At 44.1% G+C, this 24,285-nt stretch overlaps 1 protein-coding gene across 1 annotated transcript; it reads right to left on the bottom strand.

Annotated features, from left to right (window-relative positions):
- Positions 1–440: 440 nt before the first annotated feature.
- On the bottom strand, positions 441–12,711 carry LOC124046646 (dapper homolog 1-like). Its single transcript, XM_046367260.1, is given in 5 exon segments — positions 441–2,468; positions 2,470–3,209; positions 6,244–6,399; positions 9,376–9,505; positions 11,970–12,711. Coding segments are annotated over 5 exon segments (2,661 nt in total). The 5' UTR covers positions 12,315–12,711; the 3' UTR covers positions 441–1,178.
- Between the last annotated feature and the right edge of the window lie 11,574 nt (positions 12,712–24,285).

Here is a 24,285-nt window from a genome sequence, read left to right as displayed (position 1 = left end):
TACCTCAACACTGGTGCCCCCGCACATTGACATTGACTCTGTACCGGTACCCCCTGTATATAGCCCCGCTATTGTTATTTACTGTTGCTCTTTAATTATTTGTTATCACTTACTCTTACTTTTTTTGTATTGTATTTTCTTAAACCTGCATTGTTGATTGAGGGCTTGTAGTAATAATTTAAACTGTTATATTCAGCGCATGTGACAAATAAAATTGGATTTGATGTTCTGTTCATATTTTTGTTCAGTATTTGAAGGTATTGTGGTTCTGGAATACGCTTTAGTACTGTAGAACATAGAAATGCAATTATATTCATATGCTGTAAAATGACCTAAGGTAAATAAGGTTCTAGAATGTCTAAGTTAATTGATTTATTGAGACAAAATCGAGTGAAAGATCACATTGGATATGATAATGTCACAGTGGAGGTTGAACTGGAGGAAAGAAATACTTTTGTCAACAAACAACTATGCTACCTCAATGCACAATTCAGAAGAAGGGGTAACGACCAAATATTGAATTTAAAGCAGACATTTAATAATGCATTAAAAAAAGTTAAGCACCAGTATTAACACGCATAAACATTATATACAACAATTGGAGCTAGCTACTTGGTATCAACAACAGATGAAGGAAAAGCAGTTGCTCATGCAGATCTTGTGTACATATATCAAAGTGTTACCATGGTATCATCATCAGTTTTCAATTTTCAGAATAGACTGTCTTTATTTGCATGAATATTCCTTACAGCCACTTTTAAGTAATACTCTGCTTCAATCATCAATCAAATATGTATCCAAGAAATACCAACCAAATATATTAAGTTTAAATATATTTAATCAAAAAGTAAACAATAACCATTAAAAGCATTTACAGAACTTTTAGCCATGTACTACAGCAAGGGTAAAGTCCATAATAAATACAAAAAATGGCTACATACAACAAAATAATGGGGCTACTCAGATGCTTTTCACCCTGTCCAATGTTTGTCAGAAAGTGCAGAGAGAGGGAGTCTGCCAGACATTTTGTCCAAACCCAATTAAAATGTTTCCTTAAACGTCTCTGAGACTAACTTTAGCAGAGACTTTCTGTAAATAAGAAAATCAGCCTAGGCACTTGAGAGAGCAACCAATTTGATTGGTTGCTGCTTCCTGCCCGACACCCTGAAGTCCCTCCCTCATACAGTCGTCATCAGTTTCAGCGAGCCCGCAGAACGGAAGCGGAGGATCTTCTTCTTCAGGTTGTGAGAGGCCTTGATCTTGATGAAGGCCTTAGCCTGGGCAGTGGTTACTTCCTGAGGCCCAGCGCCCTGCCCTGCAAACTGGGGCCAGTTCATCCCTCCACTCTCCTCAGAGTCACTGCTGATAGTGCTCTCCGCAACAAAGTCCAACTCACTCAGGCTGGACTCGCTGTCCCCGAAGCAGTTGGTGGTGTAGTTGCTCCGCTCGTCCTCACTTGTGTCCATGATGGTGGAATGGAAGAGTGAGGCGCACTCTGCGGAGTACTCAGAATCGCTGCCGGCCACGTAGGCGTAAGGGCTGGTGAACTGCGCGTTGGAGGGCAGGTACATGGTGGTGGTTGTGGAGACCTGGCCGAGGAGCTCCCTCTTCTGCCTGCGGTGGGCTCTCCTGAGGGCCTCGTCGTAAGGCACCTCAGTGATGGCTCTCAGCCTTCCACGGTTGTAGTCCTGTCCGCTTGTCCGCTTGTACTTGGGCTTGGCCACCACCACCTCCCTACCATGGTAGCCGTGATGCCTGGTCACAGTGGACCTTGTTGTAGACACAATGGCCATGTGTTTCTCTAGGACCCGGCCCTCAGGGATAGATGCTGGGACGGTGCGCTTGGCCCTGGAAGATGCCCCCCTCTTGGAGGAGACTTTGTGCACATGTTGTACCTCCTCAGGCTGACGAGACTTCCTAGATCCTCCAGATCGGTGACCGTTCTCCCTCGTCCCCGCCATCTCGGATGATTCAGGCTCAGCATGTGCGTGCGTCCCCCTATGTGGTTTCAGGGAGGCGCTTTTCACCTTGACAATCTTAACGTTTTTGCCCCCCTTGCGGAGCTTGACCACCTGCCTCTGGGCGGGGATGTACTGGGCACTGACCATGTGACCCTGACTCTCATCCTGGCTCTGGGAGGAAGACCCCAGACTCACCAGCTCCAGCATTGGCCTCTTTTCTTTAGTGTGCCGGGTTGTATAGACTGAGACCGCAATGCTCTTAGGGCTTTTCTTGGGAGCGCCTGTTTTGGTGAGGTCTCTTGGCAGTGTCTGGGAGAGTTTAGTAATGTTTTCCTCTTGAGCATTAGGGAAATAAGATTGCGTTCTCTCTTTGGGGGAGGAGTTGGCATTGGGGGTGCCCAGGTCTTGGTAATCCTTAGACAGAGGACCGGTCGACGATGGAAGTCCTTTATTGGTTGGCGCCTTCTTTTTCAACAGACTGTTGGTGTTGGTCACCATGAATGTCACTGCTGTTGATTGTGGCATATCCGTTCTGAGGTTGGCCCAAAGACTGGGACACCATCCCAATTTCTAAGAGGAGTTCCCCTTTGCTCTCCACTGACCACTGTCTCTGTTGGGAGCCTGTTCCTGGATCATTGTTACTGGCACCTCCTGCATGTAAACACGTCTGCCAGGTTGGTTTGAGGTCAGTAACAGGAGCAGTCCATAGTCCCTGTGGCTGCTGCTGCCCAACACTAGCCTGCCTCACACACAGACTACCCTGCCTTAGGATGCTCTTGGAGGGGTCTGTGCTGATGCTCGTCCGTGGCTTGTTGGTCCTAATGGGCTGAGCCCTCCTCTGAAGCAGGCTGAAGATATAATTGTCCAGTCGTTTATTAGCGGGCGAGTGGGAGGCAGACCAAGAAGTGCTCTGGGGCACCAGAATAGGCTGCTGCTCCACTTTCTGACAGTCACTGGAGCCCTCGATGCAGACGCCGCTCTTTGACAACCCTCCGTCCTCTTTGAGGTGTTCGGCCAGAGACTGTAAGAAGATGGGGTTCTGTACGGCCACGGCGTGGAGGGGGCTGGGATAGCGGTACACGTCACTGCCATTCTTGGCAATCAGGTCACAGTGGTACTTGGACTGGATGTCTTGAGTGGAGGTATCTGTAGAGGGGGAGTAGGGAGCAGAGGGGGACCTCCTGACTGTCCCTGACGTCTGCTGCTCCTCACACTGGCCCTCGCACTCAGCACAGTTACCCAGCTCATCTGAAAACCAGACAGGAGACAGAGGATAAGGACTACAGAACAACAGATACACCACTAGTCATTCATATGGAAACCACACAGGGCTACAGTATAAAACCGGGATGGGTGACTTTGATGGGGGGGGGCACAAAAATCTGAACTCATCATAGGGGGCTGCAGGGACTCGTGGGTCTGTGTACCGACATCCATACCCACACATGCTGTCAGAGCTGGCTCCAGCCTTTTGGGGGCTCTAATCTACATTTTGTTGGGGTGCCCCACCACCTCTCAGAAGAAAACATTTTAGTGGCCCCCTTCTTGACAGCAGATAATTCTTTTTTTTTTAATTAATTTCCTGCAATTCTCCACATTTTGCCATGGGGCATGGAGAACATTTTGAAGTTTTAAAGCAAGTTTGTTGGAATTCTACACATTTTGCCATGGGGCAGAGAGAAGATATTTCTATTTTATATCTAATTTCCTGCAAATCGACTCCATTTGCAATGGTGCGGAGAAAAACATTTGCAGTTTTACAGTGCATTGCCACATTTTAGGTTACAGCCTTATTGTAAAATGTATTAAATAAACATTTTTCCTCATACCTCATAATGACAAAGCAAAACGTTTAGAATTTCTGCAAACGTATAAAAACAAAAACATCTTATTTACATAAGTATTCAGACCCTTTGCTATGAGACTCAGAATTGAGCTCAGGTGCATCCTGTTTCCATTGATCATCCTTGAAACAACTTGATTGGAGTCTACCTGTGGTAAATTCAAATGATTGGACACGATTTGAAAAGGCACATACCTGTCTATATAAGGTCCCACTGTTGACAGTGCATGTCAGAGAAAAAAATCAAGCCATGAAGTCGAAGGAATTGTCCACAGAGCTCCAAGACAGGATTGTGTCGAGGCACAGATCTGGGGAAGGGTACCAAAACATTTCTGCAGCATTGAAGGACCCCAAGAACACAGTGGCCTCCATCTTTCATAAATGGAAGAAGTTTGGAACCACAAAGACTCTAAAGGTGGCTGCCCGGCCAAACGGAGCAATCGGGGGAGAAGGGCCTTGGTCAGAGAGGTGACCAAGAACCTGATGGTCACTGGCAGAGCTCAAGGGCTCCTCTGTGGAGATGGGAGAACATTCCAGAAGGACAACCATCTCTGCAGCACTCCACTAATCAGGCCTTTATAGAAGAGTGGCCAGACGGAAGCTACTCCTCTGTAAAAGGCACGAAAGCCCGATAGGAGTTTGCCAAAAGGCCCCTAAAGGATTCTCAGACCAGGAGAAACAAGATTTCCTGGGCTGATGAAACCAAGATAGAACTCTTTGCCCTGAATGCCAAGTGTCACGTCTGGAGGAAACCTTTTACTATCCCTACGGTGAAGGATGGTGGTAGCAGATTCATGCTATGGGGATGTTTTTCAGGGGCAGGGACTGGGAGCTAGTCAGGACTGAGTGAAAGATGAACGGAACAAAGTACAGAGAGACCCTTGATGAAAACCTGCTACGGAGCGCTCAGAACCTCAGACTGTGGGGGTGAACTGGCCCAGCCAGAGCCCGGACTTGATCCCGATCGAACATCTCTGGAGAACCCTGAAAATAGCTGTGCAGCGACACTTCCCATCCAACCTGACAGAGCGTGAGAGGATCTGCAGAGAAGAATGGTAGAAACTCCCCAAATACAGGTGTGCCAAGCTAGTAGCGCCATACCCAAGAAGACTTGAGGCTGTAATCGCTACCAAAGGTGATTCAACAAAGTACTGAGTGTAAAGGGTCTGAATACTTTTGTAAATGTGGTATTTCCATTGATTTATTTTTATAAATTAGCAAACATTTCTGTAAACCTGTTTTAGCTTTGTCATTATGCGGTTTTTTGTGTAGATTGATGAGAAAAAAAAATCAATTTTAGAATTAGGCTGTATGTAACGTAACAATGTGGAAAGAGTCAAGGGGTCTGAATACTTTCCGGAGGCACTGTATAGCTAATTTCTTGCAATTCTACTCATTTTGCCATAGGGTGGAGATAAATGTTTGCAGTTTTGATATGATATCGGAGTGAAAGCGACTAATAAAATTGCACTTTGTGTATTCTACTATTCCAACTCTCAACATTAAGTTGAGATCCCGAGACACCCTCCGATTGGAAGTTGATCCGCGGGCCTAGTTGCCCATCCATAGCATAAAACAACAGATACTGTACCACCAGTTACCACACCATTTCCTCATTTCAACTATAATGCCACACAGAAGCTTACAGTAGGTGTGTAGTGTTGACAGGCTAAGCAAAGCAAACCATCCTCTCAATATGCTAACGAAGAAGGCAGTTGGTTTGGACGTGTTAATGGTCCTTTTGTTTGTGTCTTATCATCACAGGTGTGGCTGTTAGTTAGAGCTGAGCCATCTGCCTGGCCTGGCTGGGAATCCAGCTCAACTGATATTGGCCATATCCCAAATGACACTGTATATAGTGCCTATAAGGCTCTAGTGCACTATGTAGGGAAAAGGGTGCCATTTGGGACACAAATAGTGTTTGGGGTTTCCTTCCTACTCTTTTTTTCTCGTTTGAAACTGAATCAAAGAGTTGTCACAACAAACCCCACTAATGGCAATGACACCAAGGAAACAATTAGAAGTTGAACTGGGGCCAGCTGGAACAGAGCTGAGACCCAAGTTAAGTGGATATGTGGTGGGTGGGTGATGGCCTGATGGGGGTCTTTGGGGAAAGAAGGAAAGAGTGTGTGTTTATACAGCAAAGGACAACAAAAGGATTCAGCCTATTTGTTGCTCCCAAGATAGACCATGTGAAATAAAACACCAGGACCCTGTCATATCCATGGGCCCTAGGCTTTGCTGTGCTGTCTTATGCTAGGCTAGGCTGTCCAGTGGTGTTCTAGACTTTGCTATGGGAGGCTGTGCTGTGGCGGTCTATGTTGTGCTGTACATAGACAGCCACTATGCTGCATTTAATTTTACTTCCTGAAATAATTTAAATGAATTGGCCCAAACCCTGGTGCTATGGGGGCTGTTATGTGGGGGCTTCTCTCTCACCTGCAGATTTGAGCCTTCCCTCGGAGGCACACAGCGATGTGTCGAGGGGACTGCAGAAACAGGTGCTGGTGCGACAGTTGGACAAACACTCGCTGAACACCGAGTTGGAAGAATTGGAGAGGGACCCTGAAGCGCCGTCGCTCAGCTCGTAAAAGCCTGGATAGAGAGAGAGACAGCGACACCGAGAGAAAGGGCAGAGAAACAGAAGTGAACATTTTAACACTTTGATTTTACACGCTTCATGGAGGAAGCTGTCATCCAACAACTTATCACATGACAGGCTGCGGCTATTAAAATAATTAAGGCAGAAAATCTCAGGCATTTAAAAACAATGCTTTGTGTAGATAGGGTTTATACTAGATTAAAGTTTGTTATATTTGCAACATAGCATACCCTACTTCCGCTCTGTAATTTATTGGCAAGCTTGCCGGTGGAATGCTAATTCTCTATATGCCCATTTTGCAAATGTTTTGCATTGTCATTCATTTGTATGTCATATTTGTATTAATTTGCTAAGACAGGGGTTCTAAAACTTTTTGGGGCCAGGGACCCCTTTGTGATAGCAAACTCAACAGGGACCCCCTCAATCAGAACACAACTCGGAACTCAGAACACAAAATATTATATAATTTGTTTTTTACTGTGACTTTTGCAGTTCATGGCCGGGTGAACCAAATCTTGGACCCAGGGAAGGTTTCAGTTTTCAAGCTCAGCTTTCAAGTTTTCAAGCTCAGCTTTCAAGTTTTCCAGCAATTCTACACATTGTCATGGGGCAGAGATACTTTTTTTCAGCTTTAAGGCTAAAATAATGCATTTGTACACATTTTGAGACAGAAAGAAAACATGAGGCACGGAGAAAAATAGCAGTCTTGAAGCTTGAATTGCAGTGCATTTAGCTTCACATTTCTTTAAGGAGAATACAATAAGTAATGAGTTGGAAAATGTATAATTGGTGGAGTCCTGTGGATACCAATATCCCTGTGAGCCTCCCAGACCAATGTTGCCCAGGGTTAAGAACATGAAATATAGATTAAAGGAGCTATATGTAATATTTTTGCATTGTAATTTCAGAAAATGTAGTTAATACATAATAGTGTCGCACAATATCCCCCCCCCCCCCAAATGCTATTGGGCACACAAAAAACGTCTCTTGTTGTCAAATTCTCTGGAGCAAGAAAATCTCTTGTCAAATTGACTGGGGCTGAGCAATATCTACACGTCTGAAGCTTGCCCCAGTTAATTTGACAACAAGAAACAGTCCGTATGCACCATTAGAATGCAATTGTTATTCCACGCCCAATAATAAAAATGTATAAAATAATAAAAATGATCCATTGGCCAACATTTGTTTAATCTGTTGTTAGTAATATTCATTGAAAAAAAAGGTACACCACCCAACTTACGAAAATGGTTCGCTCCTACAGACAGTAAGTCACGAGGCTATGGCTTGCTATATAAAGCAGGCAGACAGGCATACAGGCATTCAGTTAATGTTAGATTAAACCTTCTAAGGAACTGCTACGCAGTGCTAGAGGCATCACTACAGATCCGGATTCGATCTCGGGCTGTGTCTCAGCCGGCCCCTACCGGGAGACCCATGAGGCGGCGAACAATTGGCCCAGTGTCGTCTGGGTTATGCAAGGGTTTGGCCGGCCGGGATGTCCTTCTCCCATTGCACTCTAGCGATTACTGTGGCAGGCCGGGCGCATGCACGCTGACAAGTGTGTCAGTTGGACAGTGTTTCCTCCGACACATTGGTGTGGCTGGCTTCAATGTTAAGAGAGCAATGTGTCAAGAAGTAGTGCAGCTTGGCAGGGTTGTGTTTCGGAGGACGCATGGCTCTCGACCTTCGACTCTCCCGAGTCCATACAGAAGATGCAGCGATGGGACAAGACTGTAACTACCAAATGGATATCACGAAATAGCGGTAGAAATAACAAAAAATTAAATAACTACAAAAATAACAAGTGACCTAAGTGACTTTGAGCGTGGTATGATCGTCGGTGCCAGGCGCGCCTACTGGGCCTTTTTATGTCTAGGCTTTACCAAGAATTGTGCGACAAACAAAAAACATCCAGTCAGCAGGTGTCCTGTGGGTGAAAACAGCTTGTTGATGAGAGAAGTCAAAGGAGAACGGCAAGAATAGTGCAATCTAACAGGTGGGCCACAAGCAGAGAAATAACGGCGCAGTACAACAGTGGTGAGCAGAACGGCATCTTGGAACACACAACTCATTGATCATTGTCACGGATGGGCTATTGCAGCAGACGACCACACCAGGTTGCACTCCTATCAGCTTAAAACAAGAAGAAGAGGCTCAAGTGGGCAAGCGATCAACACTGAACAATTGAGGAGTGAAGAAACATTGCCTGGTCTGATGAATCGTGGTTCCTGTTGTGTCATGCTGATGGCAGAGTCAGGATTTGGCATAAGCATCATAAATCCATTGCCCTGTTCTGCCTGGTGTAAATGGTACAGGCTGGTGGCGATGGTGTAATGGTGTGAGGAATGTTTTTCCGGCACACATTAGGTCCCTTAATACCAACTAAGCAATGATTGAACACCACAGCGTATCTGTAGCTGTTCTGGAGGAAAAGGGGGGTCCAAACCGGTACTATACGGGTTTACCTAAAAATATCTATATTTGTTATATATTTTGAGATCAGTCCACAGACCCCACTTTGAAAACCCATGTGTTAAAAACCCTATACCTTGGGGGATTACACGTTCTGCAGTATCCTCAACTACTTAAGTTGAAATGGGATCCTGAGTGGCGCAGCAGTCTAAGGCACTGCATCTCAGTGCTAGAGGCTTCACTACAGACCCTGGTTCGATTCCAGGCTGTATCATAACCGGCCGTGATTGGGAGTCCCATAGTGTGGTGGACAATTGGCCCAGTGTCAGGTTAGGGTTAGGGTTTGGCTGGGGATAGGCCATCATTGTAAATAAAAATTGTTCTTAACTGACTTGCTTAGTTAAATAAAAGGTTTTTAAAAAACAATTTAGGTTAAAAAAGAGAGAAAAAAAATCACTCAGTCGACAGATCCCACTAATCATGTCTAGTTTCCACAGGGTAACATTCTGAAGTAGAACCTTTAGAATCCATTCTAATTTTATTGTAACCAGACTAACCTGAGCTCGGGCGGCTGTCTGTCTCCACGTGTTCACGTGACACCTCCGTGTCCAACCGGAGATCACTGATCTGCCTGTCCAACTCCTGCAGCTGATTGATCAAACCAGCATCTCTCCTTCTCAGGCAGTTCTGGAGGGAAACACATGCACAGGTCACACAGTTAGTTACAGTTGTACAGCAACTACAGTTAGTTCTGCCTTAGCTCTTGTCCAGGGTGTTGCTTGTTAACGCTGAGCCTTCAACCCTGGACTACAGCTAGTTCTGCCTATGAAATCTACACTTGGCCCCATTCTGAGGGTGTCTCAGGGAGAGTTTGGACATGCAAAAAAACATTTCCAATTTACACATGAATATTAATACACACTTGTAAGTAGCCTTGCACAAGCCTTGGTTCATATGAGCAGGAGCCTATCTCTTGTTTCTGTAGCATGAGGCAGCTTGATGTACAAGTACACCCCCTGGATGCTAATCTATCACAGGGCCTTACCCCCAATCTATCTCCGTACTGCTGAGTGCCAAGCAGAGACGCATTTTTACAGTCTTTGGTATGACTCTGCCGTGGATGGAACTACCAACCTTCCAATCTCAGGGCGGACAATAACCACAAGGCCACTGAGTTGTACATGGGACAAATATAATCACCAACCAAATTATTATTATAGCTTAATCCATAGTGTTGACCTGTATTGCAACAGAATGTTTAGCTCCTTATTTTTGGTTCCATTTCTGATGAATTCCATAGCCTTGAATGTTGGTCATTAAAAGTAAGTCTGTAGTTACTGTGCTGCAATTCTTCAACATCTTGGCGAGACCATGTCACCCTATCAGAACCCATTAGTATCCCAGTATCCCAATTAGAATCACGTCTTGTGGGAGCAAAACAATATCTCCATCAAACACGCAGGTTATGTGGAACAGCCAGGGTCAAACATGACATCACCCAGATCCCGTGGTGGTTACATTTCTCCATTCCGCTCTAGACTGTGGTTTGAAAATGTCAACCATGAAGGCTCAGTGACAGCAGACCCTATTTACATTTGCTACATTTGTGACAATTATGTGACTACAGACATAGGATACATTACTCCCAATTACCTGCTTGTCATCTCTGAAGGCCTATCCCCTGTGCATTAAGCATTTTAGCTACCATTTGCTCCATGACTGAGCCCAGTAATGACACACATGCACACGCATGCACACACACACATGCCTGGCTATATTGAGATGCAGCCCTTCCTCTCGCTGCAGCAGCAGATTGGCAGGCCATAAAACCAGGCCTCTGACAGGAGGCAGTGGGTGATTTATGTGCTCTGAGCATGCTATGGCTTCAGAGACCATTTCCACACAAAGTACCATTTGGGAAAGGCATCTCTAGCAGAGGCAGACCAACATTTGTTTTGCTGAATAAAATTACCCTCCCACTGGGTTGATAGGGTGACTGAAAAAACCAGTGAGGATGTGTAAATGTCCAAATTTGATTTTATTAGGGAATGTCTGTGTAGGCAGAGAGTGAAATGGTCTGTAATAATAGAATGACAATTGAAAACCAATCTGATTTATTGTAGGCCTACAATAAACCCTATGGGGATAGGGTATAATACAAGAACTGCAACTTTTTCCCCCAATACATTTTAATACTGAGTCCATTCATGATTTTTGCCCTTACTGCCTTATTGAACCCAGGTGTGTTTTGGTCGGTTTAATGGCCTAATCTCAAAGAAGCAGCCAATAACTCCCTGGCATCCTTTAACAGCAGCAGGGGGTGGGAGATCTGCTTGTAAAAGTTACTTTCAGTCACCCCATCCATTGTAACGCATCAGTAAGACTCATTGAAGCGGCTGGACCCCCTCACAGACCACATGAGTACATCAGGAGTTTCCTTCTCCCTTCAGGAAGTTTCATTTAAATAGCCATCCTTCTATTCTCTATCATTTCTGTGGGAACCTCTTGTCCTTTGGAGACCCAATTGCTTGCATTGATTTATAATGACAGATCAATCTAATGGAATCGTTCATTTATTGTAATCATTCGAAAATAATTACATTGAACTTTTCCAAAATATTAGGTTACAAATGTATACAGGATTTTATATGTGAGTGAGTGAAAAAAAACAACAGCAAGTCATATGCTACTAAAGGGCCACAGTTAGAAAATGATTCTGGAAAGTAGTCTGGAAATCTAATTTACAGGCCTGTTTTTTATTTTAAACATATCATAGACATAGAGCACAATCGTTGACAGACTTCGCACCTCTTGCCTGCGCCTGCCTGGCGAAGCAAACTCAACCTCGCCAACTTTTATCAGTAGGCTTGTCTTGGCTATGTTCCGCTATGTTCTCATTTTCCCTGGACGTGAATGGAGTGGAGCTGCGACTCAGTCAGAAAATAGACCTATTGTTGAACAATTTCGATATAGTCTCAATCCAACGATACACTAATAGAGATACTTGTATTTCACGACCGCTTTTGAAATGTAGGCTAACCAAAACATAACGGACGCAAATAAAACTCAGCCAAATGATGATCACTAGTATTAACGTTATCCCAAACACTTTGATGGAATAAATACATTACTTTAGATTCAGTCTACATACCAGTTGTTTTCTTAGCAATAAAATATTTTCTTCAAGAAGTTTTTCCTCCGAGTTCAAGTAATTCCCCTCGTGCGTAACGCACATTAGATCTACTGTTGGTATAGAGTACTCCTGGTGATTCAACACATTTCTGACCAGTAATTCCTGTCGCTGTCTCAAGTATTCCAGCTCTCCGAGACCGGCTAGAGTGGCTTCAAATCTCTCCCGAGTTCGCACCCGATCCATCTCTGCCTCTATTCTTTCCCTGGAGCGCTTATCGAATGGTCTCCTTTCCCGAAACTGTAATGTGCAATCCTTAGAGGCCAGCATCTCTGCAACAGCAGCCGTTTGTTTCATTGTATCCATATCCAAGAAGCGACGATTTACAACATGTAACTGGCAACAGCGGGCCACATACAATGACTGTGAAGAGCCTAGAAAATCATGACACGCATCAAAAACGTTGATGTGCAGACGCACATATCATGGTCTAATCTTCCAGACCACTAAATGACTTGTCCATAACTTTTGTCTGTTGGAGCGGATATCCCAACAACCTGTATACACTGGGCACTAATTGCGTGCGTAAAACTGGTCCGTTTGATATTCAGACACCGTCGTGGTCTCCAAGATAAACGGATAAATCTAAGTGCTTTTCAGTTTGCACAAATCAGAAAAAGCTGCATGATCAAAACGTGAAAGTTCCAATGTAATGTCGAGCAGGCAATGTGTAGATGCTTCTCTGGCAAGCAGCTCGCACTGTTCTAATGACAGTGGTGAGTAGCGTTGGACCACCTCTCTATTTGGAGACCCATCTACTTTCTCCGTGGTAGCAACATGTCTTAGTGCCTGCCACTCCTAGTTTTCTCACCTTCTCCCTAATTGATTGACCCTTCCCCATTTCTGGGATATAAAATAATAACTTAAGAGTTACAACCGAAATATAGGATTCGTTTAATGTTCTTGCAGATATAAAATGTGCTTTATTGAATATAATTCGCAACTAGGCTAATAACTCCAAGAGCTGAGATTCTGCAGTCAGCGTTGTGGCTATTTAATCTTTATTAGGCATACATATGAACTCGACCGATGACAATAAAGGCAAAAACAACTATGTGATGAACAATTACCCGTATCGTGTTTGTAAAAGGTGTGGCACATTATCAGACTAGCCTGGTCTAATGTAATGTGATTTGCAATTAAAATGTGTGAACATGCATGCAATTTGCACCTATTAATTGCGTTTTATTAATAATTCATTAGGCAATTACGTTATATTTATTCAGACAGATATGGTATGCAAAGGGTGTGCCTGTTTCCCCATAAGAATGAGATTGTGTTCTCTACCTAAAGAGGAGGGCGCCATCCTGTGTTAAGAAACCCCAGAGAGGCAGCTTCTACAGGCTACATTGTATGGAGCGCATTTAACCCTACAGCTTCTTAATGATCTTTTCTATTGATAAATACTATTTTCATGAAATTTAAAGGAGAGAGTTTATCAATATGTAACAAGTTTACAAAGACATTTTATTTCACAAGATTGTGAAATAAAATGAGTAATGGTCATTGTAATCATTATGTCTTTAGTCCTTAAACTTCACAGTGCATAAAAATACAACCAGAGAAGCTACAACACCCAGTCATTATAGCAGATATTACTCCTTTAATAAACAACCAACCCTAGTTTTTTCCCCTTGGGGCGTGCATGACAAGAAACCATATAGCTTTTCAATACCAGCCTCTCTATCACTCCCTTGTGCCTGTTCTGCAACTTTACTATTGATGTGTGTACTTACCCAGGGAAGGTTTCCATACCATCCGATCACAAAGGACGGGAAATCATGTCTGAGGCTAATTTTAAACATAGAGTCTTGCCTACAATATCATTCTAGACAGCATTGTAAACATCTGCTATCTCCACAGACACATTTATTTTTGTAACCTACATTTGTGCTAACTAGGGTTTATGGTGTAGTTCCATCCAAATTAAATCCATTCAAATGTTGAAGAAAACTGATATCGTGATTTTCTTTATTTAAAAATAATAACAATGAAGAAGAAATCCATTATGGGAAGCGCCTCAGGCGGACGGCATCTCTCTAAATTGGAATCACGATTTGCATAGCTGATGGATTAGTGCAGATATTTAGTGGCCAGCCGTTCCCATGCAGGCTAATTAAACCACAGAAACACATCTCTAAACTATTCCAGTCAGTAGAGGACATAAAGTTGACCTCACAGACAGTTTGATATTAGCTGAAGTGATTTTCTGCTTGTGGAATCAGAAGGACAAACGCACACGTACGCACACGCACACGCACACACACACACACACACACACACACACACACACACACACACACACACACACACACACACACACACACACACACACACACACACACACACACACACACACACACACACAATATCAAACACAACTGTTGGGGGAGTTTCCAGGGCAACACAAAGCTAATCCTTCTCTCTAAACATGACAGGGGATTTAGGAAATGGGAGTCATTGGTAGCTATATGAGAAGCAGATGTTTGACATAGAAACTTGTGACCTAAACAAACATCCTCTGGACGACATGTCATCATCCAACTAGCATTCCAACATGGACTCAAACAAACACACAAAACAACCTGAAGAAGAGAGAGTGAGAGAGAAAATTAGAGACAGGAGGAAGGGGGAATCAATTTACAATTTAAAATTGGCAACAATGAATCACAAATTGTGTGTGTGTGTCTCTCTTCCTCTCTCCAGGGGGGCGAGGCAATACCATATAAGGAACAGTGGAACAGGAAGTGCCTGGGGATAAATACAAGCACCTTAAGGTTAATGAGATCAGTCAGTGGAGTGGGGCCCTTTGTGCTGCTCTCTCTAATCAAATCCCATTGGCAACCAACTAGAACAGTCCAAGAACACTCTACTCTGTAGCAGCTTGCCATGTTATGTCACTGTGAATGCACTAGTGCACCATATCAAAACCTACCAGCCATATTCAAAAGCAGTGAACATGCCCGAAGTGCTTGGTTTGTCATGCAAAACGTTTTAGTGGATCCACTTTAATCAGTACAGTAGTTCCACTTACTATGCAAAACGTAGTTCCATTTCCTTAAGGACCTTTATGATTTGTGGTGATAGAAGGAAATGGGCTGGGATGTCTGTGCTCACAGTGCTGTGATATAAAGCCCTACAGGACCAGTGTTCTAATCCAGCTACTGGTTCTTGCATATATTAATGTCAGGCAGGCAGCAGTCTGATGATGATGGGACCGTGGCCCCTCGGCCCCATCATTATTATGACTCTGTCAAAATGGCCCCGTCATACTGGCTCTTTTCAGAAGATGGGCTGTCTGCCACAAATTACCCGCTTACACACACACACACACACACACACACACACACACACACACACACACACACACACACACACACACACACACACACACACACACACACACACACACACACACACACACACACACACACACACACACACACACACACACACACACACACGGGAGTTTGAGTTTCTCCGTCTATAATCCCAGTGATGAATTACCCCATTTATTTAGTAAAGCCCATTTAACAAGAAAGGGAGGTCCTTATGTAGCCCTGGCAATAACACACAGAATAAATGAATATATCTAAATGCATCAAAGGCTGGTGGTTCAAATTCAGATGTCGTGGTACAAATTGAATAAGCACAGCACAGTACACAAGAGGCTTAATATATTACTGTATTCCAGACCCTATTTTTTCCCCCTCCTATCAACTCTGAAGGTATAATCGTGTGGTGATGGCTTTCTTAGAAATCCAAATATATGAACGATGGTAAATCTACATAATGTTATGTACTGTATGTTGATACCATTCTAAAGGCACTGTATTTGAATTTAAATGTATTTAAATGCTGTGTCCTTGCAGTCAATATAATATTCTGTCTCCAATGCTGATTGGACAAATACTCAGTGTGAGTCAAGGCTATGGGTAAGTTATTGAGCTGTGAGGGCTTTACCATGCCTTCTGTCACACACAGTGAAGCACAGAGGACTCTACACACACCACTATTGAACAGAGCAGCTGAATAGACAGCCTTTCTTTGTTCATTAGGCCTATTATTGATCGAGTAATTACACAGCTACTGTAGAACCTACTATCAAATGTCAAATAGATATGCCAGCAAAAAGTATGACCAAATAAAATAACAATCATTAAGTTTGAACTCTTTTTTTTAAGGACCCATCTGTGAGACAGAGAGAGAGAGAGAAAAGGAGAGAGAGGGACTGAGACATAAGAGAGAGAGAGAGAGAGAGAGAGAGAGAGAGAGAGAGAGAGAGAGAGAGAGAGAGAGAGAGAAAAAAGAGGGATTGAGACATGAGAGAGAAAAAGAGGGACTGAGACATGAGAGAGAGAGAGAAAGAGAGGGACTGAGACATGAGAGAGAAACATAAGAGAGAGAGAGAGTAAGAGGGGGACTGAGACATGAGAGAGAGAGAAAGAGAGGGACTGAGACATGAGAGAGAAACATAAGAGAGAGAGAGAGAGTAAGAGGGGGACTGAGACATGAGAGAGAGAAAGAGAGGGACTGAGACATGAGAGAGAGACAGAGAGAGAGAGAAAGAGAGAGAGAGAGCGAGAAAGAGAGGGATTGAGACATGAGAGAGAGAGAAAGAGGGACTGAGACATGAGAGAGAGAGAGAGAGAGAGAGAGAGAGAGAGAGAGAGGGGGGACTGAGACATAAGAGAGAGAGAAAGAGAGGGACTGAGACATAAGAGAGAGAGAGAGAGAGAGAGAGAGAGAGAGAGAGAGAGAGAGAGAGAGAGAGAGAGAGAGAGAGAGAGAGAGAGAGAGAGAGAGAGAGAGAAAGAGAAAGAGATACAAAAATAACTATAATGTAACATTTATCAAGGTAAAGTCCTGATGAATATTTAAAAGTAAAGTCTATGAATAAAGCAGTTATAAATGGCATTATCTCAGCACTGCAAAGTATTTCATGAAGTTGCTGTCTCCTCATTTATTCACTTTGAAAGTTCTCATAATTGAACAGTGTCTAGTTCTCAGTGTGAGGCTTGTGGGGGAAGATTCCGTAAGCGAGGAGGCATAGGCTTCCTCGTTAATTAATAACACCTTCACATGGCTGCAGCCTGTACTCAGAACTAGCAGGCCCTCGGGCTATGATCAAGTTCACCTTGGTGGACACAGACAGGCAGCGTTTGGTTTGTGCGCATGTGTGTGTATTTGTGTTCTTGTTTGAAATGTCTCTCCTGCTACAGCTGTTTAACACAGCCAGGTCAACCATGATACAAGTCAGTATTCGACGTCCATCCATGTCTGAGGATGTCGGGAGATGATGTAGAAACCAGCGTCTAGGGGCAACAGTGAGCACTGTTACCTTAAAGTAGGTTTCTGTTTTGCTAGGGCATTGCGGACGGGGATGGCAGATGGGCGTAAGCATCTACCTCTGATTCCAAAAGTTGCATGTTAAAATCCTGCAATAGAAAGATTTTTGTTTTAAGTCTATACCAAACCTTAACTCTTACTATTCGGAGTGAATGTCTAACCTTAAGATTTCTGAGTTAATATCTAAACTCAACCCTAATCTTAAAAATCCTGAGTTAATGCCTTAATTTAACCTTAAAGTGGAACTGACAGCATTTTAGCAACATTACATCTTATTCAAATCTGTTCATATACACCCCTAAGAATAATGACATTTTTTTCTGACAAGCGAACACTTAGCTATGGTCATTTTCACTTTTTCATAAATTCTTAGAATTTGTGAAATTCTATAGCAATATAAAACGGGAAAGCAGCCGTGCACTCTGACAGTTGATAGACACTGCAGTAAATTAAACCTAATTAAAACATCCGTCTCGCCCAGGACCGGAGTCTACGCAGACCGGTGCACCATTGCCAATCAAAACTACAGTAGGCTTTTATGCAAACAAGCAATTTGCCACAGGGCCCTGCCATCATTTACTATGAACTGGACTGTGTGTTTACAGGCAGTAGGGCCTGCCATCATTTACTATGAACTGGACTGTGTGTTTACAGGCAGTTGGGCCTGCCATCATTTACTATGAACTGGACTGTGTGTTTACAGGCAGTTGGCCTGCCATCATTTACTATGAACTGGACTGTGTGTTTACATGCAGTTGGGCCTGCCATCATTTACTATGAACTGGACTGTGTGTTTACAGGCAGTAGGGCCTGCCATCATTTACTATGAACTGGACTGTGTGTTTACAGGCAGTTGGCCTGCCATCGTTTACTATGAACTAGACTGTGTGTTTACAGGCAGTTGGCCTGCCATCATTTACTATGAACTGGACTGTGTGTTTACAGGCAGTTGGCCTGCCATCGTTTACTATGAACTAGACTGTGTGTTTACAGGCAGTTGGGCCTGCCATCATTTACTATGAACTGGACTGTGTGTTTACATGCAGTTGGGCCTGTCATCATTCACTTTGAACTGGACTGTGTGTTTAGATCATTAGAACGGATTCGCCAAAAGCCACAAAATACACCTGGATTTCGTGAAAATATGTCAATACCACAGGAGTCCGCTTACATTTGGGAACGTTTCAGTCCTATTGACACAAATGAGAGAACACCTCAATCTGACTATTTTACTCGCCCTAGCAGAGCTGGTTAGCTCGGCTGTTTACATGTTATCTAGAGTGTTCGTGACTAACTAGTACTTTTTTTGCCTACATTTACTGACACTGGTCATATTCAGCCGGTGTTTCGCATCTGGCACATTCAGATGAGAGTGCTCTGAAATCGGAGTAGATAGCCAGAGTACTTTTTGAAACGCAAGACATATGCTAACTGGGAAATTTGTTCAAGTTCTTGCTAGCTAACCAAATGACATCTAAATTTCTAGCTGTGTACAGCCACAGAAAAACGATATGAGGGTAAAACGTCAGTCAGTCACCCTCAAATCAAATCAAATCCAATTTTATTTGTCACATACACATGGTTAGCAGATGTTAATGCGAGTGTAGCGAAATGCTTGTGCTTCTAGTTCCGACAATGCAGTGATAACCAACAAGTAATCTAACTAACAATTCCAAAACTACTGTCTTATACACAGTGTAAGGGGATAAGGAATATGTACATAAGGATATATGAATGAGTGATGGTACAGAGCAGCATACAGTAGATGGTCCTTCTGTAGCTCAGTTGGTAGAGCATGGCGCTTGTAACGCCAGGGTAGTGGGTTCGATCCCCTGGACCACCCATACGTAGAATGTATGCACACATGACTGTAAGTCGCTTTGGATAAAAGCGTCTGCTAAATGGCATATATTATTATTATTATTATTATTATTATGGTATCGAGTACAGTATATACATATGAGATGAGTATGTAGACAAAGTAAACAAAGTGGCATAGTTAAAGTGGCTAGTGATACATGTATTACATAAGGATGCAGTCGATGATGTAGAGTACAGTATATACATATGCATATGAGATGAATAATGTAGGGTAAGTAACATTATGTAAGGTAGCATTGTTTAAAGTGGCTAGTGATATATTTACATCATTTCCCATCAATTCCCATTATTAAAGTGGCTGGAGTTGGGTCAGTGTCAATGACAGTGTGTTGGCAGCAGCCACTCAATGTTAGTGGTGGCTGTTTAACAGTCTGATGGCCTTGAGATAGAAGCTGTTTTTCAGTCTCTCGGTCCCAGCTTTGATGCACCTGTACTGACCTCGCCTTCTGGATGATAGCGGGGTGAACAGGCAGTGGTTCGGGTGGTTGATGTCCTTGATGATCTTTATGGCCTTCCTGTAACATCGGGTGGTGTAGGTGTCCTGGAGGGCAGGTAGTTTGCCCCTGGTGATGCGTTGTGCAGTCCTCACTACCCTCTGGAGAGCCTTACGGTTGAGGGCGGAGCAGTTGCCATACCAGGCGATGATACAGCCCGCCAGGATGCTCTCAATTGTGCATCTGTAGAAGTTTGTGAGTGCTTTTGGTGACAAGCCGAATTTCTCCAGCCTCCTGAGGTTGAAGAGGCGCTGCTGCGCCTTCTTCACAACGCTGTCAGTGTGAGTGGACCAATTCAGTTTGTCTGTGATGTGTATGCCGAGGAACTTAAAACTTGCTACCCTCTCCACTACTGTTCCATCGATGTGGATAGGGGGGTGTTCCCTCTGCTGTTTCCTGAAGTCCACAATCATCTCCTTAGTTTTGTTGACGTTGAGTGTGAGGTTATTTTCCTGACACCACACTCCGAGGGCCCTTACCTCCTCCCTGTAGGCCGTCTCATCGTTGTTGGTAATCAAGCCTACCACTGTTGTGTCGTCCGCAGACTTGATGATTGTGTTGGAGGCGTGCGTGGCCACGCAGTCGTGGGTGAACAGGGAGTACAGGAGAGGGCTCAGAACGCACCCTTGTGGGGCCCCCGTGTTGAGGATCAGCGGGGAGGAGATGTTGTTGCCTACCCTCACCACTTGGGGGCGGCCTGTCAGGAAGTCCAGTACCCAGTTGCACAGGGCGGGGTCGAGACCCAGGGTCTCGAGCTTGATGACGAGCTTGGAGGGTACTATGGTGTTGAATGCCGAGCTGTAGTCGATGAACAGCATTCTCACATAGGTATTCCTCTTGTCCAGGTGGGTTAGGGCAGTGTGCAGTGTGGTTGAGATTGCATCGTCTGTGGACCTATTTGGGCGGTAAGCAAATTGGAGTGGGTCTAGGGTGTCAGGTAGGGTGGAGGTGATATGGTCCTTGACTAGTCTCTCAAAGCACTTCATGATGACGGAAGTGAGTGCTACGGGGCGGTAGTCGTTTAGCTCAGTTACCTTAGCTTTCTTGGGAACAGGAACAATGGTGGCCCTCTTGAAGCATGTGGGAACAGCAGACTGGTATAGGGATTGATTGAATATGTCCGTAAACACACCGGCCAGCTGGTCTGCGCATGCTCTGAGGGCGCGGCTGGGGATGCCGTCTGGGCCTGCAGCCTTGCGAGGGTTAACACGTTTAAATGTCTTACTCACCTCGGCTGCAGTGAAGGAGAGACCGCATGTTTTCGTTGCAGGCCGTGTCAGTGGCACTGTATTGTCCTCAAAGCGGGCAAAAAAGTTATTTAGTCTGCCTGGGAGCAAGACATCCTGGTCCGTGACTGGGCTGGGTTTCTTCTTGTAGTCCGTGATTGACTGTAGACCCTGCCACATGCCTTTTTTGCTTCTGAGCCATTGAATTGAGATTCCACTTTGTCTCTGTACTGACGCTTAGCTTGTTTAATAGCTTTGCAGAGGGAATAGCTGCATTGTTTATATTCGGACATGTTACCAGACACCTTGCCCTGATTAAAAGCAGTGGTTCGCACTTTCAGTTTCATGCGAATGCTGCCATCAATCCACGGTTTCTGGTTTGGTGTTTTTATCGTTGCTATGGGAATGACATCTTCGACGCACGTTCTAATGAACTCGCACACCGAATCAGCGTATTCGTCAATATTTTCATCTGACGCAATACAAAACATGTCCCAGTCCACGTGATGGAAGCAGTCTTGGAGTGTAGAGTCAGCTTGGTCTGACCAGCGTTGGACAGACCTCAGCGTGGGAGCCTCTTGTTTTAGCTTCTGCCTGTAGGCAGGGATCAGCAAAATGGAGTCGTGGTCAGCTTTCCCGAAAGGGGGGGCGGGGCAGGGCCTTATATGCGTCGCGGAAGTTAGAGTAACAATGATCCAAGGTTTTACCACCCCTGGTTGCGCAATCGATATGCTGATAAAATTTAGGGAGTCTTGTTTTCAGATTAGCTTTGTTAAAATCCCCGGCTACAATGAATGCAGCCTCCGGATAAATGGTTTCCAGTTTGCAAAGAGTTAAATAAAGTTTGTTCAGAGCCATCGATGTGTCTGCTTGGGGGGGGATATATACGGCTGTGATTATAAATCGAAGAGTATTCTCTTGGTAGATAATGCGGTCTACATTTGATTGTGAGGAATTCTAAATCAGGTGAACAGAAGGATTTGAGTTCCTGTATGTTTCCTTCATCACACCATGTCCCGTTAGTCATGAGGCATACGCCCCCGCCACTCTTCTTACCAGAGAGATGATTGTTCCTGTCGGCGCGGTGCGTGGAGAAACCTGTTGGCTGCACCACATCGGATAGCGTCTTCCCAGTAAGCCATGTTTCCGTGAAGCAGAGAACGTTGCAGTCTCTGATGTCCCTCTGGAATGCCACCCTTGCTCGGATTTCGTCAACCTTGTTGTCAAGAGACTGGACATTGGCAAGAAGAATGCTGGGAAGTGGTGCACGATGTGCCCTTTTTCGGAGTCTGACCAGAACACCGCCTCGTTTCCCTCTTTTTCGGAGTCGTTTCCTTGGGTCGCTGCATGCGATCCATTCCGTTGTCCTGTTTGTAAGGCAGAACACAGGATCCGCGTCGCGGAAAACATATTCTTGGTCGTACTGATGGTGAGTTGACGCTGATCTTATATTCAGTAGTTCTTCTCGACTGTATGTAATGAAACCTAAGATGACCTAGGGTACTAATGTAAGAAATAACATGTAAAAAAACAAAAAACTGCATAGTTTCCTAGGAACGCGAAGCGAGGCGGCCATCTCAGTCGGAAGTTCCTCCAATGACATGACATGATCTTAGTTACAGTCCTCCGTTTTTGTCTCAAAAAAAGATTGCGTCGTTGAGACTGAAACAGTACATCCTGAGTGGAGACAGCAAACAATGTATGAAATTTTAAGTCAAGTAGAACCTCTTTTTAAAACCTCTTATGAAGTTAGTTTTGTAGCATTAACTGGGAATTTGATGTTTTTGACTGATATTATGATTTGATCTGTTTGTTTCTTATCTACAAAGTAGTTCAAATTGCTGTCAGTTCCACTTCTAAATTTGATATTTCAGAAACGTGGATGAATGTCTAATTCGGACGTGAGACTGTGAGAGCTAGTTGGTTTAACATGGGGTCAGGAAGATGTCAAGTCTGAGTTGATGTCATACCATAGGTGGAAGATGTGAAATATGATTTCGTGTCAACTGATGTTTATACAACTGAAATAGTCAAAGTTATAAAATAGCTAAGGGGTTGAAAGTTCTGGGAGAGAAAGAGAGAAGAGTGAGCAAGAAAGAGGGAGGGAGAGAAAGAAAGAGAGAGAGAGAAAGAGGGAGGGATAGAAAGAAAGAGAGAGAGAGAAAGCGAGAGAGATATTGTTGAATTATAAATTTCACATGACCCCAGTCAGATCATAAATCCCAAATCCACAGTTGAACACAATGTCCCAGTTAAAACAACACTGTGGAAATAGATTTTTTGAGAGAGCTAAGCTGCTTTTGTCCAACTGTAAGTATTGCTATGATTATTAAGATTTGTCTACTACTATTTCCTCCTAACACACAAATGCTTACTGGTACTTTTCAAAATAGTTCCACTTAAGGTATGAATTATATATTTTGCCACCAAGCGGATGCGTTTCTTGGGTCAAACTAAATTAAACAGAAAGAGAAAGGTAAACATGCCCTATGTCTTATAACAGCATTGAAAAGTGCTCCTTCAGAAAGCTTTGCAACGGCAGACCGCTTACTGTCCTGTAGAGAAAATATACGCACACACACACACACACACACACACACACACACACACACACACACACACACACACACACACACACACACACACACACACACACACACACACACACACACACACACACACACACACACACACACACACACACACACACACACACACACCGTGGTCAGCCAGCCAGGTAGTTATCCAGCGCCTTTTAACTGTCCGCCTCCCCGCCATTAAGACTATTAATGGTTAGGTAATGTGTGGTGTGTGTGTGTGTGTACAATGGCAATTACCCCAGCCTCATGGCCAATACTCAAAGGACCATTCAAAATGCATTCATCCTGAGAGGGGCCATACGATATGACAGAGGCCTGGAGTAGTCCCTTGTGACTGCACACACTCCAACACACCAGCACAAGCGCACACTCTCTCGCTCTCTATGGCACCTAGCTCTGGAATGTAAGTCTATACAGTGTAATTCAGCAAGGCAACAGTTTGATCTTAGCAGCCACAAGTGATGAGGGTTTTTCACAAGCTGCTAACCACAAAACTATGGTGGAGTTTCATGAAGCTTTAAAAGGCACTTTGGGCCTCCTCCCTCTACCAACAGAAAGCAGTAAGCTGCCAGTCAGAGTTGCTGCAGATTGCTGTCACTTTTCCACTGGTGAAGAGAAGGCGAGAGGCTGCTGCTTCAAGTCAGAAGGAATGACACAGAAAAGATGCATCTGTAATCGAACCCTATTCCTTACATAGTGCACAACTTTGGACCAGAGATGTGGGGCT

This window comes from Oncorhynchus gorbuscha, linkage group LG10 (genome assembly GCF_021184085.1).
Source record: "Oncorhynchus gorbuscha isolate QuinsamMale2020 ecotype Even-year linkage group LG10, OgorEven_v1.0, whole genome shotgun sequence".
In the NCBI taxonomy this organism is placed as follows: Eukaryota; Metazoa; Chordata; class Actinopteri; order Salmoniformes; family Salmonidae; genus Oncorhynchus; species Oncorhynchus gorbuscha.
The sequence above is the reverse complement of the archived record's forward strand: the minus strand, read 5'-3'. Positions and strand labels throughout refer to the sequence as shown.